Raw genomic sequence first — 19,949 nt, 5'->3', positions numbered from 1 at the left:
CCCCTTGCTTGTACTGTTCTGGAATGATATTTTCCTTTAGGTTGTGGTGCTGTTTTCATCGAGCTATTGGAAGTTTATATTTGGTTTTGCTAAAGTTGAATGACTTCAGCCCAAACACCTAATTTACCATCTATGAGTCAGAACTATGATCATTTCTGCCAATCATCCTGTAAAGCATCCTGCAACTTGGCTAAGTACACAACATAGAGATGGTCCTCTCGTTGCCTCTATCCAAACTTAATGCAAGTTTGCTGTTAATATAAACTTCAAAATCCTGTTTTCATATTCCATCTTAATTTTGTAGATAAGAATTTAAGAGGCAATTGGTGAATTGCTCTCTTGCATCACAGACCAAATTTGCTAAGTCTTAATGGTAGTTCTTTAGGTACTTGTCCATATGGAAATTTTGAAAGGTAAACACAGTGTAAAATTCTGCATGAATTCAGTCAGAAAATACAAATTCTAATTTAGTGGAAGGGTATTCACTGAAAGTACAGCCCTGCATTAGCTAATCCTTAATTGAACAGATCTTGCAGTTGCCTAAATCAAGCTGCAACTTATGTTGTCCTTTTCCTGGCTTTTTTTCGTTTGTTTTAACTGAATGTTGGGAATAGAACTTTAGAATCATCCCTTTATTGACAGTGTTTTTACTGCCATATTGCTTTTAAAATTTTGGATCCTCTGCCTCATCTGAAAGATAAAACTCCTGTGAGAAGCTCTACATTTTCCAAGCATTCACCCCCTAGCACATTGTTTTGAGGTGACTTTATCTACTAGAGTTTGTTTTACAATAGGTTATGATCAACTGCAGAAATTACTGGAATTGTTAAAAAGAGTACTATTGTGCTACCTTACATGAGATAATAAAGTCAGCAGGAAGATGAATTTTTTTTAAATCCATGAGCAAAGAACTTTTATGCTGTCATTGTGATATTATATTCTACATTCACGTTTTTGGTACATGTCTTAATAGAAGAATAATAGCATCTTTAATCCCATGAAAAAGCACTGAAGGGGAAGAGGGTTTGGGTTTTTTTTTTTTTCCTTTATTTTGTTTTTCAAAAAGTCAGTCGGGTGGCTATTTCTAGAAATCTCTTTCAAAATGCTAACAGCATGCGGGAATGGCGTTGTTGTCCCAAGTATCATGGCACTGGGGGGGATGCAGAACACAGACTTTGGAGCATCAATTCTCTTTTGTTTGTGAAGCATGGGGGGGGGTATACTGTTGGCAGGAGGAGGTGAATAGGCAGTACCAGCAGAGCTATGCCACTGTGCTGATTCTTCTCAGTTGGAACCCTCTCTTCAGTTCTAGCCATTTCACCTTTGAAAAAGCATAGAGAAGCGTGCTTATGGAGACCAAAGAGTTGGTGGGAAGTTATTAGAGCAGTGGAGAGATGTATATGAGGAGATGGGAATAATATTAAACCTCTTTTTAAATAAAGGTAAAGCAGATAGGAGATGGTTCATTTGGTTCGTGTGGTTTTGCTTTTGTGTGGGGAAGTGAAGGTCAACTAATTCAAGAAATTTCTTAAATTACAACTTTTTTCTTCCTTATATGTATGTCTAAAATGTGCAAGAATGACAAAATTAAAATGCAGGTAGATTCAAATGAATACTAATAAATGAAGAGAATAGAACTAAGTTTGTATTTCATCCTAAAGAAAAGATGTGATGTATTTCCAGTTGTGAGCTTTTCTGTTTTTCTCCAAGGTCTCTGGCTTAAGTTATGTATTACTTCTGGTTTTATATCCTTTATAGCTATGAGGAAGGCATAAGTCACCAATATAATAAATATTTTTGTAACTCTGAAAGTGTATACTTTAGATAATCTATAAACTTAGAATATTTAAAATGTCTAAAAAATGTCCAAGAGACACGCTTGTTAGAGAACTGTAATTATACACTGAGATCTTAGTCTAAATCTGAGGCAGTCACTTTGGGTAATAGGCTTTCCTGCTTCACTGTGCTGAGGAATTGCCCTCAATGTGAGTTAATCTTTACAGTGATTGTTGTAATAAGAACAGTATATGGTATGAAAGCTTTTTTCATTTTCATATCAACTTAACTACATAAGTTATTCACTTATATTTACTCTGTCTATTGTAAAGGTCAGGTGAAGATATGAATCTACCTTCAAAGTAACCTACTAATGTGTCATATTTCTAGTATATATCTAAATTACAGATCTACCATAAAGACATGGAAAACCAATAGAAACCCTAGGCAATTTCAGGTTGTAGCCACAGGTGAATTATCAGTTACTCCTTCTGCAGCAGTCTTGGTTTTTTTTTGTGTTCATGAAGACATTTTGAATGCTTCCTTTTCTTTTTCTTCCCACCTTGGTCTGCTTGTCCCCTTGAGGTGCTGTAAAATGTATGCCTAAAACTTGAACCTGGAGGTAGATGCAAGTGCCAAGCACTGTGTCACCCTAGAATCCTGCTTTCAGTGGATCCACGTACTTGCATCTGCATGTAAGAGGTCAGAACCACCGTCCTGGCGGGAAGGTAGGGATTTGACCTGGTACTTCTGAGTCTATTTTTTTTCCCAGGTGTTTCTAAACACAGTTCTCACTTTGAGTTTTGGAATGACTATATTTTTATTAAAATTAAGTAAATAAAAAAAAGCTGAATCCTCTACCTCAGTGAAAGAAATGGAAATACCCAAAGTCCAACTTATTTTGCAAATTAGGTTCTCTTTTCCCAGACAATCCTAGCAGTTGGCTGCCACAATGAAAGCAGTGGCTCAGAAGTAAAGTATATGGTGCTGAAAGTGCAAGTCCAAAAAAGTCAGTCCTTGCTCACAAATGTTGTTAGAGAATTTTTTCTCTGTAATCAGAGTTTGAGCATACAGTGTTATGTCTCCTTTAACATATTACCTGTTGGCATATTTTCCTGTTCATCATGATGGTAGTGGTTCATGTTTGTCTGGGGAAAGTGCCATATTTAACCTTTTTGTTGCTGGAAGGTTAGCTCTGCCTGTAAGGTTATGATGGAAACTAACTATCGGGGTTTCCCAAATTGTAACTTAAGTGTCATCTGTAGACAAAAATAAGGCTTTAAATTGCTCTTGAAGTTGCTGAATTACAGTTTCCATTGTTTGTCAAAGAAACTCTATCTAGAGAGAGATTATATCATACTGAATAGTGATCTAAAAAAAAGGAAAAAAAGATGACAGCAAGAGTCAAAATCCCAACAACCTCCCACCAAAAACCTGCTTGTCAAGAGACCACTGTGCCCTTTCCATGTTCCTAGTGCTAAGAGCTATTCTGCTAACTAGGGTGTGATACTTAGCTGGCAGACATGGTGCATCACAAGCTTGATGATGAGGCAGTAATTGCGGAACCACTGTGTGTGTGGTACTTCAAAGCTGGGTCATCAGGAGAGCAGAGCTCATCAAGGGTACATCTGAGCTTTAAATCTGGTAGATCTTAGCAATCTGCATGCAGCCTCCTCTGGAATGTACAGCTGTTCATTTTGCTGCCTGTGTGGCAACTGAACCTTTGCTACAGACTCCTCATTGTAGGTAAGGAGTGAAACTCCTTTAAAAGTGTTGGCTGCTTCTTTGATGTTCTTCCTATACATGAAAAGATTCAACTTGTTTCTGTCCAGAGACAGTTCTTTAAATGTCAGGGTCCCAAGTGCAAATATTTGAAAGGTTTGTAAATCTCAGAAATTAAATTTCTTTGAAAGCTTGATAAGCATGTCATCTTGTCCATGAGCAACTTCTCCAAGGGTCCTTCTCTGAAATGTCCCATGGCTTACACTGGACCTTTACAAAGAAGCCCTGACTGCAATTTCAGGGTTGAAAATTTAGGGTGATGTCAAGACTGAGCTTTCATAGCATGGCTGTTGGTGTTGCACTGCCTAAATCAGCTTTGCGAGCTGTGATGTGATCATACATTTGGATAAATTTCCTTTATTTGGGCATATTTGAAAGTGTAGACCTTCATTTAGAGGAACAAATCTCTGACTGACAATTCTGCTAAGGGGCTCTCTAATGAGAACAGTTTTATTAGAGGCACTGGATTAGGTTTCCAAATGTAAGTAATTTCAACTCTGTACAGTGTTACAAACCTTACCTCGTCAGTAGAGGCATTTGATCACTACAGAACATTTAGTGGCATTTGTGAAATAAGAACAAATTACTACATTAGAATATAGTGAAAATACTGTCAGAACTCGTAATTTCATGTCTTTGTTTTCACTGATCAACACAGTAGAAACTTAAGAGTAAAATGTGGAATCACCCCATGATCATCTTCAAACACGTGTGGCTTTTGGTATTCAGATAAACTACGCCTGCATGTAGAGAAGCATGGTGTTAATGATTTATTTATAGCCTACAGCCTTTTATCGTCCTGTTGCTTTGTTCATAACTTCCATCCCCTTCTTTTGCCTCCAGCAAGGGATGTTTCTAGTAGTGTATATGTGAAGTTATAGGGAGACTCTGAGAAGTGGCCAGAGAGCTGCATGTCTATGGATATAGGTATTTTCCCCTGCTATGCTTCTTAACCTTGTCATCTATGTAGAGGTGTACCCCTCTGTCTTCTTCCACACTTGAGCACAGGCCTTGGCTATAGTAGAAGTAAGGGAGGGTTATCTCATGTTTTAACTAATGTGAGTTTTCTGTAACCAGTATGCGCAGTGTAGAGTCCTAAATAACTAGAACTTGATTAAAAGCAGATCAAAATCTCGGCAGGGCCATGAATTATAATGTAACTTTTGAGGATAACTTGATTTCTGTCTGATGAGGAGGGGGAAAAAAGAGCATGGATTACTGTAAGTTTGTGTGAAAAACCACCCCCTTCCCCTCCCCCCCCCCCCAAAAAAAAAAAAAAAACCAACAACCCAAAACTAACCAAACCAACAAAACTCTTGACTCTTGGAAAGATTTGCAAAAGACTAAGCTAAACTTTAATAGCTGAGTACTGATGTTGTTTTAAAAGGCTTCTGAATAGAAATCAACTTGAAGGTGGCTTACATTTATTATAAAGATTCAGAGAAAATGCATGGAGCTGTTTTACCCTCATGAAAGTGTAACACAGAAAGGAAAATCTTGATCGAACCTTGGTCAGTGTCCAAATTCACAGCAGAACTCAAATCCCTTAAAAACCTTGGTCATAAATCTCCTTAAACTTTGTGATACAGTGAGTTTCAGGAAATAAAATATACCTCTTTTTTCTTAGAAGTTGTTCTCCTTTCCCATTAAGTTACTTCTACATCTAGGTATTTCCCTGCTGTGATGTAGTCATGTTTCTTTTTTCTATTTTTAACTGCAGGGATCTGTTTTGTTTGTTTGTTTCTGGTATAAAGGTGATGCAGTCATTTTTTTCATTGAGACCATCTCAAAGGGTAGCTCAAGGATTCTTAGGGCGGCAAGGAGACAAAGAGGGCTCTGTGGGGAAACCAATTCCTTGCTTTTATTGCAGAATTCCTTGTTATCAGTTCCCCAGGAAACTGCCTGTGTGTTGGGTGTTTGGCAAGTGTGAGGGGAGAGTTGTTTTTAAAGCTAGAGCAGGATCTGCCAAGCAGTGATGTTTGCTAATTGGAACAATAGGGGAAAATCATGTGCTGTTGCTGCTGCCTGAAGTGGGCACTTCCATGCTGAAACTGCTGTGGATTTTGGTACCGGCTATTTTCAAAAGGGAGTAGAGTTCTGTTTTCCAAGGTCAGTGCTTTTGACTTGCTCTCATGTATTCAGTGCTATGCAGAGCACAGGCTCTGTCTATCCTCTGTGGTCTGCTTCCTTGTTTATCCCTCGAGGTGGCTCTTGAGGAGATGCAGTTGGTGTATCAGGACAGAAAAGGTGATACAATCATACCTTTAGGCTTTTGAGGAGTGGGAGGGGAAGAAGAAAGTTTTTCTGTAATCCAAAATTCCGGACCAAATATGGTTAGTTATTTTTAAGTAAGTCTGGGGAGAAAAAGCCTGAAAACAGGTAATCATATTGGAATCTTCCTTGATCTAAGTCACTAATGAGTGACTTAGAGAGTTCGATCAGTCATTTGCTGTGCAGCCCCAGCAAGCTTAAAGAGATTTGCATTAGCCAGCTGTCTGGAGAAATCCTTTCAGCATCAAATAGGAAAAAAATACACTTTTCTATGTAATGACTTCAAATACTTGTTGGGAAAAGCTGAAAAAAATGTCAGTTCTGATTTTTGAGTATGCAGAAACTAGCTTGTATTAAACAAGTCGCCTGATATTTTGTAAGTCTGAATTTTTAAATAAAAACAGGAGGTAAAATAGAAACCTGTTAGCTACAGGACTAACACTTAGGTAGAATTGCTGATAAAATAATTTATTTTTTCAAATTGTGCTTCTTATTCTTTTTTTACCCATGTGAGTTAAACCAGGAAGGTATTTTATCTTTTCAGATTTGAGTTACTAAGGAAAGTAGAAACTTCAGTAGGTGTAGAAAAGGAAGGGTATCTGTAACACAACCTACATTTTTATGGAACTCTTTAATATTGGTTCCAGTCGAGAGTAGCACTGTGTTGAAAGAAAAATCTGAGCTACATTTTTCTTTAATATAAAATACTGTATATATGAACTACATGCAGAACTAAATATAGCCACAGGATACTTTATTCCTTCAGTCTTGCAGAATTTGCTTATGGCCAGCTTCTCTTGGGATGCTAATGCCATCTTTCTAATACTAATGAGAATTAGTATTAGATGGAGGAGGCCTGCTAAGAACTGTGTAGTTCATAAACAAAAATAAATAAACAACAACAGCAACAACAATTGAAAAAAATGTGTTCCTTCTATTGGTTTGGTCAGAAAGATCAGGTAAGCATTCATCAATGAATGAAGCATCTTTCATTTAAATTGCCCAAGCAAAGCCTGTATAGCATGTAACAATGCACTGACTTGAAAAGGGCAGATAGCTGCGTCGGGAAGGAAAGGTGTTCCTGCACATGGAGTTTGGAGGACTTGTTTATATGTGAAATGTTGCTTTTAGCTGGGAGGATTGTGAATAAGCAGGGACTGTATGTGTTACATCTGTTCACTGTCAGATTTAACAAAAAGCAATTATCTACCATAGTAACCGTGACAGAATTCAGAATGTATCCTGACATACAGACATAGATAAATACCTAAAAATAATGCTAAAGGTGTGTCTTCAGGCCTCAGTGTTTTTCTTGATTTTAAAGAAACACAAAACAATGCAAACAACAAAACCACAGAAATTCAGAGTTGTAGCTGAAAGCCTACCTTTGACCTTTGCTGTAATGCAGCTTTTTTCTAAAACCTGGTTATGTATTAGAAGTCATGGAAGTGTCCTTATGGTACCTTCAGCTTAAATGTAATTGTTTAGCTTGAGCTAAGCTTTAAAGAACTAGATTAATATAGAGTCTGGGATGATTATGTGTTATCTCAAAGGAAGGAAGTTTTAAGATCTCTTCAATGTATTTTTGTTTGCTCTTGTAAAAGAAAACCTTGCAACTTTTGTGGATGTGAGTGCAGAAATGAAAAGCAGCCAAATAATTACAATAGGAAAAATGAAAATCTAAGTCAGTGCTGTTTGACTCTTGGGTCTCCTAGACAGAAGTTCAAATCCTAAGAAAAAATCCTAAGAAATTATGGAGATCCTGGTGATGTAGAGTAAGAATTGTTAGTTTTAAAAGTAGTATGTTTCTTGGTAATGCATACCCCAAAATCACAGGGTTTTTAAAACTGTATAGCTTGAAGGGCTTCAAGTTTCAAACTTGCCCATTTGTAGCAGAAACTGTTGAGAAAAATACTATGGCTGCAATTTGTTTCTGCTACATGCATCCAGGTGGGTTTTATGGTGTGTTCACCTTCCCGTTTTTATAGGTATCCTGGATTTTTTTCCACCTTACACAGTACACAGTGAGATAATACTAAGAATTTTTTTCTAACTTTTATCAAAATTGAACCCAAAGGCTTCAAACATATAACACACCAAAGAATTACCCCCTGTCTTGCTTCTTGTGTTCCCTTGTTGTCAGTTTTGGAACAATTCCTTGGAATGGGACTTGAAATCATCTTTTCCATGTTGTTGTGATAGATATCCTCATGATGCAGGATGCTTCTCAGAAAACTAGTCTGCAATTCTCCACCATCAGTCTGAATGCCTGATGGCCAGAATAATCGAAATGCTTTTACCAGGTCTGCTGCTTATCTTCAGCTCTTGGTTTATCACAGTGATTGTCCTGGGTCTGTATCTTTCTCCTGACCCATATTTTGACATACCTTGCACTTCTGTTCTGTGGCATTTTCAGTGTGCTGTTTCTTCAGCTGGACTTGGGGTGCATAGTGGCACTAGTTCTCAGAGTTTGGTCCTGCATCTTACTGCAGTTGTCCTTTGCCTATCATGTTTGGCCTTCCCTTAAATACAAACCTCTGCAGCTGAGTGTGTGCTGAATTCTCTTAACCTCCTGTTTCCTTGGCTTGCCTCAGACCTTGCCACTTGCTGGAGGTTAAACACGTGTGCCTTTGTAGGAATGGAAATTTACAGTGACATTTGATGGGGCTTGTGGTACTTAAGCTCCTGAAGAATGGGCAGCGAGAGGGCAGAGGAACAAACAAGAGTCCTTGTGGTAAGAAAATTATGCAAATGGCAGAAAAATGCTACAAGTAGAGATGGACTATTAGAGGTTTGAAGCTTGTGTGAAATCATTTACAGCATAAAAACAGGAGATGGAGATTTGGGACCAACTGATAGTGTTTGGAAGAAATTCCTCTCATAGTACATTTTTGTGTATTCTTACACATGCTGACTCTTCAAACACTGATCATGGAGGTAGCTTGACCATGGAGTGATTTTTAAACTGGTTAAACTAGCTGCTTCAGCATGGGCTTCATTCTTAAACATAGGGATTATCCCATTGCCATAACTGGGAGTGTACACAGTGTTTGAGATCAGATCACCCTACAGCGCTTGCTGGTTTAGGACACCATTGGCCCAGGAGACACAACATTACTGGTGTGCTGCTGAGCCCTGGCCTTCCTTCTGAAGCTGAGCTTAGGTTGCAAATTCCCAAAGGGAAGGCAGCGATGCCCATGATTGCTGGTTCCTATGGTACTGAATCAAACCCAGCATCGGTGTGCTCTATAAATACCTCCGTATGGATCTGTATATAACATCTTTGCATGCAATCTCTCTGTAGAGTTTTTTCTAAAAACTATTCAGAGGAAATAAGTCTTCAAATGATTTGAAGAGAATGTAAGTGACAGGCTCTTTCCTGTGCTTGGCTGAATCACATACAATGTGCTTAATTAACAGGTGCACAGTGAGAAGCTGCACTCAGCAGGCAGTGCTGGGTCGTGTTCAGAGTCCTGGACATTGGGTTTCTTTTGTAACATGGGATTTGAAAGGATCAGTGAGATACTGAGCATCTCTGTGCCTCTTTGATCTTCTTGTAAATTCTTGCCCCTGTGTAAGCACCCTTTTTAACTTTGCAGGTTTGTTTTTTTTTTTTTTTGGGAGCAATGCCGACCTCATACCTGTTCTCTTCCTCCTTGTGCTGACAACACAGCTGAAGCTTTGACTGGAGATGGAGTGTCTGTATTATAGCTTCCTTGTTTGAGTCAAAAATGAGATCCAGCCTAGCTCTTGCCTTTTAATCTGTTGCGGGGCTGGGCTGGTGTTTGGTGACGCATTGAGCTAAGCTGACTGCAGCGAGTTAACAGAGAAGGCAAAAGGTGTCGAGCCCCTGCAGAATGGCTCAAGTACTTGCAATGCCTGACCTGTATCCTGGATAGTGAAAAAAAGATGATAAAGCTGCCTCACAAGAAATTGCAGAAATTTTTCCTTAAAAAGGTAAAGTGCTTTTTTTTGGTTTGCTTGCTTTAGTTGGGTTGGTGACAAAGTTTGATAATTGCATTGTTTATGTGCTCTCAGCCTTGTGATTTCTTTGCACTGAGATGCTTCGAACTGTTCTCTCAGTGTAATGTTATTCTTGGCTTGGGGTCTGGGTCACAATTAATATCCATCAAAAGCAGACTTCAGCAGCATGCTACAGGGGTTAGTTTGACTACAGATACAGTTTACAGGTTCTGTCACCCTGTTGTGTTATGCTGGCTTTTAGCAGTGCTCCTTGACTTAGTGGCGCTGTATATTCTGAATCTGCCGAGCAATTTAGTGCTAAGTTTTTGCATTGTACAAAGCAGAATGCTGCTCATTGACTGGTTCTCATTTAAAAAAAGAGCTGTTATTAGGAGATATGCGTATATGTTATGTGTAGGCTGTATATTTGCACTCTGTTTTCAAATATATTCACAGAAATCACTGGAGATACAAATACATCTAATAGAAAACTGAATACTTTCAGGTAGAACTCCATTTAAAACTGAGTTTAAACTGAGTTTAAAACTATCTCTAGATCATATGTTTCTGTCAAGCACTACCTAGCTAGGTATCGAATGCTGCGGTAATTAGCTATCCGAAATACCATTCTTTAATTTTATGTCTGCATTATCTGGATCCTTTGTTGGCAACATATAAGCATTTATCCCATAGGTCATGAAAACATACTGGGCTTTTTCCCTCCCCCTCCTTCTCATCTTGGCTACTCATAAACAGACTTTATTAGTGGTTGATTAGAAGTGCAGTCTCTTTATTCTGTGAAGCATCTCAATTTTCATGCAGGGCATTTGCAGTTGTAGTCAGTTGGAATTTTGTATTTTCACCATGAGGTAAAATTTAACATATATGAGATTTCATGCTGATAGCTGCAATATGGTTCTTCAAAATAAAATATTCAACTTCTTTGTATACTAATTAAAGCAGTTTTAAAAGGGCACAAGAGAAGACAGTTGCATGTCAAAGCAAGTTGGATCTGGTACATGGTTCACTGATTTTTGGCACATTCACAGATGCAGATGGTTGGTTGTACCTTTTTCTCTGGAGTAAATTTTCAGTATTTAAATGTTGATATCACCATTGTGCTGTTGAACTATCCTTTTAGGGTTTCTTATGTTGACTGAGAAGAATTTTGCCATTTGCTAGTTTATATATGCCTTAATGCTGGCATACCTGATCAAATGGTAGTAATTCCATTGGGATATATTAACAACGGTGGATTTTTTTGTTATATTCTTGAATATAGGACTGAAAGCACCCAATCAGTTAAAGTGGATTAAAATGCAAGAGAGAAAACTTATGCTGGATTTTATTTTAATGTAGTTGTTAGAAATTTATTTAATTGAGCTACTGGTCTGAAGTGACAAAGTGAAAGAGGGTACAACCAAGGTGGTGATAAGCATAAGTTAACATGAAATTCGCAGTAGGTTATTGGTAGTCTCAGGAGTCCCATAGCAACTTGTTCTCTCACAAAGATGTCTGTATGGTGCCACACAACAGAAATCATGTATCATTCATGTACTCATCTGTGTTGCTGGCTCCTGGTGTTTCTCTGGAGGCGGATGGAGTATTTTAAACAAACTGGTTTTATTTGTGATAATGTGCAAAAGAAAATGGTGGAAAACATCTGTAACCCTTCCAAGAGTTCAGTTTGAAGAGGCCTTTTTCTAGATGCTAAGAAAGGGAGGCATTGCAGAACAAGTGGCTAGATCCTGCCCTACACTGTGTGTGCATACTTTGCACTCAAGCAAGTGCATGAATTTATTATGACAGAGTCAAGTTTCTGTCTGATGCTGTCATTTGAATCACAGGAATCAATAACCTATGTCATCCTAGATTGCCTGAATATATCACAGCTAGTTAGTATAGAGAATTTTGCTTCCCTTCCTCTTTAATGAGGTTGTAGTGTTGTGGTTAAAAAAACAGTAATCTCCAATAACTGGAAGGTGAATTAGGTGAACTAAGTCTTTGAGTGGTGGCTGGGCAGAACTTACGAATATTTTTTGAGGGGGGTTGCTCTGATAAATAGGGAGTTCAGCTGATGATTTCTTTCTTTATTTACTGTGGCCACTCTCATTGCAATATTTTTTTGAAGCAGGTTTTGAGAAGGACTCATAGCCCCCTTCTTCCTTTTGTGAATATATGCATCTACCTGATGGCTAGCCTACATGAATATTGTTTAGATGTTGATGCAATTAAGTTAAAAGGATATGCTTTTAATTTTACATATAAAAGAATGCCCCAAATTGACAGATCGGACCCAAGTACAGTCCTGTATTTTCTGGCAAAAAACTATCTACCGAAGAATGACATTGCATTTGATTATGGTAGTGAACATCTTCAGATGCTTACTCTTCAATATTGTATACTAAAGCAGCAGTCAAACACCTTATCAGATGTTACTCAGCTTGCTGTTTGTGTAGGCACCAGCAGCTCTTAGACAAGTGAATGATTCATCTTGAGTATACGAAGGGTGATTTCAGAGTTGAGTCTTCAATGGCTATGTTGACAACATGACTTTGGCCTGGAGAGTGACTGAAAAAGGACATGTTGTCTTTCAAGCTCTCAGAATCACACAGTGGTTCCTAAAAGAATTTTTTTCAGGACCAAAAAAATTAGTTGCTAAGAAAACATTTAACAATTTTGCCTACTGAACCTTGAAAGAACTGTTGTCCTTCCAAAGAAAGGGCTGCTGCTTAACATGTGAGAGTAAATGTAAATTACATTTCCATGTAAACTTACCTGTGCTACTCAATTTCTTCTGAAAGCTTTGTCTGAAACAATCATGTAAAGACAGAGATGTTCCTCCTGTAGTGCTTTAACTAATTCTTGAATTAGTATGCTTTACAAAATTGGTATGCGTAGAAAATACAGTATCACATAAACAGTTTGATTTAAGGAATGGATCTGAAAACAGTTGCTTGTAATAAACTATAATTCAGTAATGGAGTCAGCATGAAAATAAAAAGCTAGTGAAAAACATCTTGAATATCATTCTGACAGAGAAAAATAGGTTTTATTAAAAATGGGTAATTTAGAGTTTCACTGTTTAAGATTAAGATACAATGTTGCCTAATAAGAGAGAAGCACTTAAGGAAAACAAAGTAAGATGTCAGCTGATGCATTCTTTTACAAGGATCTGGTGCTGTAAATGCTGATTGAATGATTTATGGAGATGCATATGTTCTTTGTAGCATTAAAAAGGAGGATCTTTAATTTTTTTCAGCATTGTGAAAAACAATTTGGTAATGACTGCAGTATTGGCAGAATATTGCTCTGTTGTAGCTTGTGATAAATGCCTCTGCCTTTTCTCCATTGCCACCAATAGAAGTTTCTGTCTTTAAGGAATATATGACTGAGTCACTGATGCAAAGGACAGCAGAATGAAAAGATATCTAGCACCAAAAGAATCCGACAGTGTGGACCTGTTAGATGTCTTTCTGTACATTCTCACATGGGAGAATCATACACATGGGCAAGGTATTTTGTGATTTTTGTTTCTGGTACTTGTTCATATTTTATGTAAAACAATATATTTCATACTATAAAATTAGATGTTTATCATATGCATGCTTATCTGTTGTGTTCTCAAGGACCTAGTCAGCTTGAGTTGAGGGAGCTGCTCTATCGTGGTGATGCTGCCTGTCCATTTTGGGTGAGGGGCTTGAACCCTTCATAGTGGAAGGATTTTCAAAGGCTCTCCCCCCTCCTGCATGCACACCACCTGTATTATTTAGTGTCACAGTTCCTATCCCCGGTGATGACATTGTTCAGTACAGGGTCAGCTCACAGGAATGCAGGGAATTCTAGTGGTGTTTAACTGACTCCTATCTTACTGTGGGACTATTGCAGGACTGTTGTGTTGAGGTAGTGAAACGTGCCTGATCTGGCAAATAGTTTTTTTCTGTCATGACTGGGACAACGTTAGAGAAAAATGGGGATAGTACTTTCCAAATATGTTGGAAATCATAGAAGGCATGAGAATTAACTTGGGGAGCTGTTTCAAACAAGTGTGTGGGGTTTCTCTTACGCTTTTCTAAATAACCTATCAATAGGGATGTGTGTGTGTAGGGGGTTTCCTGTATCTGGTCCAGAGAAGGTACAGGTTGCCTCAGTTGTCAGCTGGAGGCAGCCTCATTGGCTCAGGCTGTGAGGACCTAGGTGTTTGATTCATGAGGGCTTTGATTTGTGTATGAGGTTGGCACATCATGACCACTGTTGATATTGCTTTGTCTTATGAGTACATGCTAATGAATCTTCATTTTACTACTGTTAAGACTAAGATAGCCAAGCAAAATTACTTCAGCTTGGCAGTTGTAGGGATGCTTTTGAAGCCAGATATGGGAAAGGATTCCATCTGTCCCACTCACAATGCCTCAGACTGTTAAGCTGCCAAGAGCTGTTGTAGTCAGCAAGGTTGCTGGGTGGGTTTTGAGGATGATTGTTCTTCTTGAGTATGAAGATCTGAGGCTAGTCAAGTCAGGCATCTTCCCCCTCATGGTAAAGGGAGAAGAACAGGTTGGAGCTGGGACACCGGGTCGGGGGTAGAGCTTGGGAAAAGCAGCCTTGTGTTGTGGCTGCAGCTGCTGGAGGACTTGAGGGATGGAACAGGTTGGAGAGTGCTCTGTTTGTCACTTCTGCATATATGAAGCAAGCTGCTGCCCTGTGATCCCTATCCTACCTTTTGCAGGAACATCCATCTATCTCTCTCTGGGACTGTGGCAGGATTGGGCAGGAGGGAAGACTGTTTTGCCACATACGCTGGCCTGTTTCTCTAGGCAGCTACATGCCTTGATTATGCCTAGAGCTGGTTGACCCCAATGCCGTATTGTCTTCCAGCTGTAAAGTGGTGTTAAGGAATAACTGCAATCTTTTGACCATGCAATAGTAACTGTAAGTCCATAGATGTTTTTATGAGGAACTTTGCTGAAAGTTTTGCTCTAGGAAATATGTAATTATTTAAAATAATCTAGTTCCTTGGTTCCCAGAACAGATAATGGATAGGGCATGATCACTTGGAGCAAGAGATCACAGTATTACACAGAAATTGCTGTCAAACTAACTTTTGAAGCATCTGTTTTATGAGGAGAGGAAAGAAGGAACAACTGGATGTTATTTCTGGTTGGGCTTTAAAAGGAAAAGCTGCAAGCAGGAACAGTTTAGTTCTCTTACTCTTGGTGAGACATTCCTGGTCATTTAAAAAGACTTGCCTACTTCTCTGTCAGAATACAAGCCTTGGACTTGTCTGCGTGGCACTGGCAAGGAGTTAAAGCTCTATGAGTTTTTTGGTTCATATGTTTTTGCAGCACTGAGTGACAGAAAATACAAGTTTGTTTTGTTGGTAGTTTATTTTGAAAAGATGCAGGAGAAGCTTTCTGAAGTGTACAAGTCTCCTAAACTTCACAAGACACTAAGAGGACAATTATGCCTTTGAACGTGTTGTTCTTGTAGCTGAAGTACTTGTTCAGTTCTTAGTGTCAACAAAGAATGAAGCAGGCTGTTCACAAAAGAAGGAATTTCAAGTCAAGACAGAGTTGTAAAAGGAAAGCAGTAAAATTCTGAGTTTAGCATGGCTACAGGTGTGTATTATACTACATATAATATACATAAATAGAACTAATATAAAGACAAATAGTATGTTAAAATGGCCTTCAGTCATGTATAAACATTACACATGCTTTTGCATGTTATAGCCAAAAAGTTGTATCCCTATATAAAAGGAATAATAAGATTGAATATAAAAGACTTCTGAATTCAAATAGTTTGATCACTTTCAAAATTACAATGGGAGCTAATCTTTATACTTCTATTCTGTCTTTTCCTCATGTTACAAGACCTGTACATATTTCTGCCCTTTGTATTTGTGTCAGTGTTCCGAAGGAGTGTTTCATTTGAGGGAAGAGAGGAAAGGTTTGTTTTTGAGCTAAGCAACATAGGTATTTTTCTTCTCCTCATCTTATTCTGAGAAATAGCTGACCTAGTCAAGCTTGAAAGTTTGCAAAAGAATTGAGCCTGAGGCAATCTTCTGGTGTGCAGAATGTCAGTCTAAATAGACTTGAGTTGGTAGAAATAGAAGCAACTGAAGCATTCTGAATTCTTTGATAGAGGTGCGTCAGTAAATTCAAGAGGAGGTGGTGCTTGTGGAGGCGTTCTGGGAGCCACAACTGAGGCCACAACTGGGAGCCACTGAGGGAGAATGCAAGCCAGCCCTTGAACACTGTCTTCTCTTTCCTCCTCCCCCAAGCTGCATGTCTTGAGCAATGCCATGCCTAAGTCTGTGACCACAGCTCAGAAATATCTACTTACACATACTGCTAATATGCCAGTGAGACAGCTACTGCTGTCCATGGTTATGTAACTGGATTGCGAATGAAAATCAAGCCCAGTTTGAGAATTTGTATGTGGTGAATGTGCGTGCGTCTGTGCAACCTGGGTGGAGGTGTGTTGGCATGTTGTTTGCTACAGGTGATACAGCAATTATTTCTATAGGGTCTAGAAACAATAGAACAATAGGGGAGCATGCAGACAAGAAACTTCTTATTCTTGTACTTGAGGTGGAGGAAAAATAGGTTGCTTTTAAACTGGCACACTGGCCCTAATGAGGGGTTTGGATGGAATAGCAGTACTTATGTTCAACAGATTGATAAATAATATGAAAAACTCCCTGGACTTCTGGTAAGAATTAAGGAAGTAAAATATCAGCTGTATTTTCCAAGTCCAAAGATTCGATGGGGCTGATCCATAGTTCTTAATGATAACTTACTGCAGGCTTCCTTCTTCCCCCTCTTTAAAAAAACCCAAACAGAGAAACAAGTGAAACAAATAAAAAGAAACCCTAAAACATGACAGTGATACAGGAGGACCTGTGGAAATGCCAGCAAATTTCCATCTCTTAGATGTATCTGTGGTCCTCCTATAAAATTTCTTATGTGGAGCCTAACACTCTCTTAGTACTTCAATAAGCTTGTGATCTAGTGTGAGACAGACCTTGGTAGTGCTTTGAGAAACATGCTGGTTTGGGCCAGGGAAAAGCCTGGAGATGCTAAATGCTACCAGGTGATCTCTGACTGCCACAACTGCTCTGTGTTCTTTCCCTGCAGCATGGCTTGGGCTGCATTACCAGCCTGCTTCCTGCCTTGCTCTGCTCCACTGGGCATCTCTCCTGGCCATGACACACTATTGCCCCCCCTGGGAGTACTGGGAAAGATTCTGGGGAGAGCAGGACCTCGATGTATGGGGGTGTGGGACTGCTCTCAGTGGACGGTGCTTCTGCCTCCCTGGCTGAGGATGAAGGACTGCTTCATCTGTCTCCTGAAGCTTATGTTTCACCAACAGACTCTCATGTTGGTAGGACTGGGAGGGCTGTGGAAAAGGGTCTTGCTGAGGAATCTCTCTGGGGCTCCAAGATGAGAAGAAGCACTGATGGGCTGAAGAACAGAATGGGGATTTTGACATTAACCTTTGTAAAATTGATGTGATTTTCCTTGCTATTGCTAGCCTAATATGCTAATAAATGTCTTATAATTTAACTTATTTAAAAAATTGGTAGGTAAAGAGAGACTACCTGAAACACCACTGTAAGATTAAATGCAAGAAAATCAACAAAAGACGATTATGCATATTGTCACACCCTTATATACACTAAACCTTGCCTTACATAGGTGTGTATCAGATTAATATGATATGTTCCCCACCCCAAACTCTTCCTGCACAGTAGTGACATTCTCCCCTGGAGCACAGAACTGTAGTAATATCCTTGAAGACTATTTGCTAGAACTACTGTCTGAGGGCCTACTGCTGAGTGTGCAGAAAATACATGACTTCTCTTACGTGAAGCTTTCTAGTATTGTGCAGATTTTTGCACTGTACAGCAATTTCTTGAAATCTGCAGTCAAAAGTTAAAATTTGCGTGGAGATGTACGGTGTATCGCAGCTTTCTCTCCTGCTTGTTTTCTTATACATTTCTCTGTGTTTTATTAATATGCTTGGCATTGTGCAGTGTCTCTTAAAGAGATTGTGTGACTAATTCAATGTTAGTTCATTAAAGTTTTCTCTGAAGTACTTTTTCCTTTAGCTGGAGGCAAGCACAGGTGCTTTGAGCTCCAGGATCTTGCCACTGGCATTTGGGAAATACCTCAGGGCTTCAAATATGTCCCTGTACTCTGTGTGCTGGGGCAAGTGCTAGAGCAGTGTAAACTCTTTAAATAACATTTTTTCTGAGCTTCAGAAAGAAGCTCCCTGTGTGGCTGCACTCTGCTGCCTGCTGCACACCCCCAGGGGCACTGACTAGTTAACTTTTACTGCAAATATACACAAAGATGGATGTGTATTTGTTTTTTAAAGCAAAATCAATACTGTTTTTACTGCTATGAATATGCTTTGAATCTCAAGTAAGAGAAATGTGCAAGGGATGAGGAATTGGAAGTCTGAAAAGTGCTACTGCCTCTGTTTGCTCAGCTACCCAGTAGGATGAAACACCTCTGAGTCTGTGGTGGGTTGTAATTGCCTTCTGAAAGGATCTTCCACATACCTGTGTATAATATCAGATGAAAGCACAGAATTTAGGAAAGTATTGCATAAGACCTGTTCTTCTCCCCAGTATACTTGATTTTGGTGTGTTGAAAAATAGGAAAATGTGATTTCTTGGCGCACATGATATGATGCCATTGTCAAGTGCACCCGTATTGTAGTCACTGGGTGTGTCTCTGGAAAACAGCTGACATACTTTCATATTAAGTTGACTTTATCCATACCTTTCATTATTTTTTGAAGATTTTTGTGAGTAGGTATATGGCTTTCTATGAAGAGAAGCCTTTTTTGGTTTGTTTCTGTTAATGACTCTTAATTGTGGTTATGCTCAGGTCAGACACTGCAGCTTGTTGCAGACAATTCTGAGACCCAGTTCATGGCAGAAAATGCTGAACAGAATTTGGCATAACTGGTACCTTTTGCAGTGCATTGGGCCTAATTCTGCACTTCTCATAGCACTTTTAAAATAGCCCTATGCCTCACAGGGCTGTTCCCCCTCTGTAGCTTCCATGGATACCATGGCCAGAAGTAATAGCATTCCCTAGCTTGTAAGGATTGCTCTTCTGTAGTTTGGCTGAGCACTGTACATGCCCTAACTCCTGATGCACCCCTGAATTCTCCTGTTGCTGAGTAGTCCTATGCTGTCCACTTCCAAAACCCTTCACTGAGAATTAGTGAGGACTCGTGATGAAGAGGAATTTGAAAGGAGCACAGTGAAGGAGCAGAACTTCACATCAGGACAGGCACAGGCTTGGTGTTCAAGAACCTGACTCAGGCTGGAGTAATCACCTTATTCCATGGGGCTTCTGAGTTTACAATGAAAATATGACACAGGAGTGGAACTTGTGTGCAAAGAATAGCTCAGCAGCTTTTCTTGGGACAAAGTCAGGATGAAATAATTGATGTACTTTCCTCCCACTTGGTTTGCACTTATTTATTTTTTTTTCTGTAGCCTGTTATCTGAGCTTAATGTGTATACTGCGTTTATGTTGCCTTTCAGAAAAGCAAAATGTATTGTGGCTTGGAAACTCCGAGTAGAAAAGTCATGTTCAAATGACTGAGAAATCTTACAGCCCTGGAAGAGAAGTCTGAGGCAGAAAGTGATGTTTGTGTGAAAGATACTTGAAATATAGAAACTCCTCTCCAAAGCTGTAACTTTTAAGGAATTAGAGATTTTTTGATTCACGGGAATGCACATTTCTGCATAAGTTCTGGCAGCACTGTTCATAGTGTTGTCATTAGTCAGTTCTTCTTTTCTGCACAGGTAGTATGCTAGATTCTTTGTTTTAACTAGACCTTGTGATGATAAATATCTGTTTCTTGTTCTGAAAATCAGAGCACTCCCCCAAATGACTTGATGATCAGTGGCTTCAAACAGGTACTTTTCCCTGCATGGAAATTTGTCTGTCAGGGAATGTACCTGTAAATCCTTTGTGCGCTATTGTCATTCAAGTTATTTACCCTTTGTTAACCTGCAAAGCTCATGGTGTGTTTTAGAGAAGAGAAGGGATTAGCAGCTTCAGAAACAATTAATGATTACCTTGTGTGAGCAAGTTGTTTTCTTTCCAGAACCACCATTTCCTTTGCAGGTA

General features: G+C 39.1%; 1 protein-coding gene across 3 annotated transcripts in view; it reads left to right on the top strand.

The window, feature by feature from the left end:
• RPS6KA2 (ribosomal protein S6 kinase A2) overlaps window positions 1–19,949 on the top strand; it is a 285,949-nt gene that overhangs the window by 22,506 nt on the left and 243,494 nt on the right. The window contains exon 1 of one of the 3 annotated variants that reach the window (XM_042025106.1): window positions 5,572–5,667. The exons of 1 other annotated variant lie outside the window; for it this stretch is intronic. Coding sequence is in view for 1 of the 2 variants with exons in the window: in XM_042025105.1 (XP_041881039.1) it covers window positions 9,739–9,786 (48 nt within the window). In the remaining variant the exon portion in view is untranslated. Of the gene's footprint in view, window positions 1–5,571; window positions 5,668–9,369; window positions 9,787–19,949 lie in introns of those variants that run through there. One more of the 3 variants, XM_042025105.1, reaches the window with a different exon arrangement.

The sequence above is a fragment of the Corvus kubaryi genome, unplaced genomic scaffold (assembly GCF_017639235.1).
Source record: "Corvus kubaryi isolate FWS band 111438036 unplaced genomic scaffold, C.kubaryi_AGA036_p1.0 37266, whole genome shotgun sequence".
NCBI classification, from domain to species: domain Eukaryota; kingdom Metazoa; phylum Chordata; class Aves; order Passeriformes; family Corvidae; genus Corvus; species Corvus kubaryi.
Note: the sequence above shows the minus strand (reverse complement) of the source record. Positions and strands in the feature narration are given on the sequence as shown.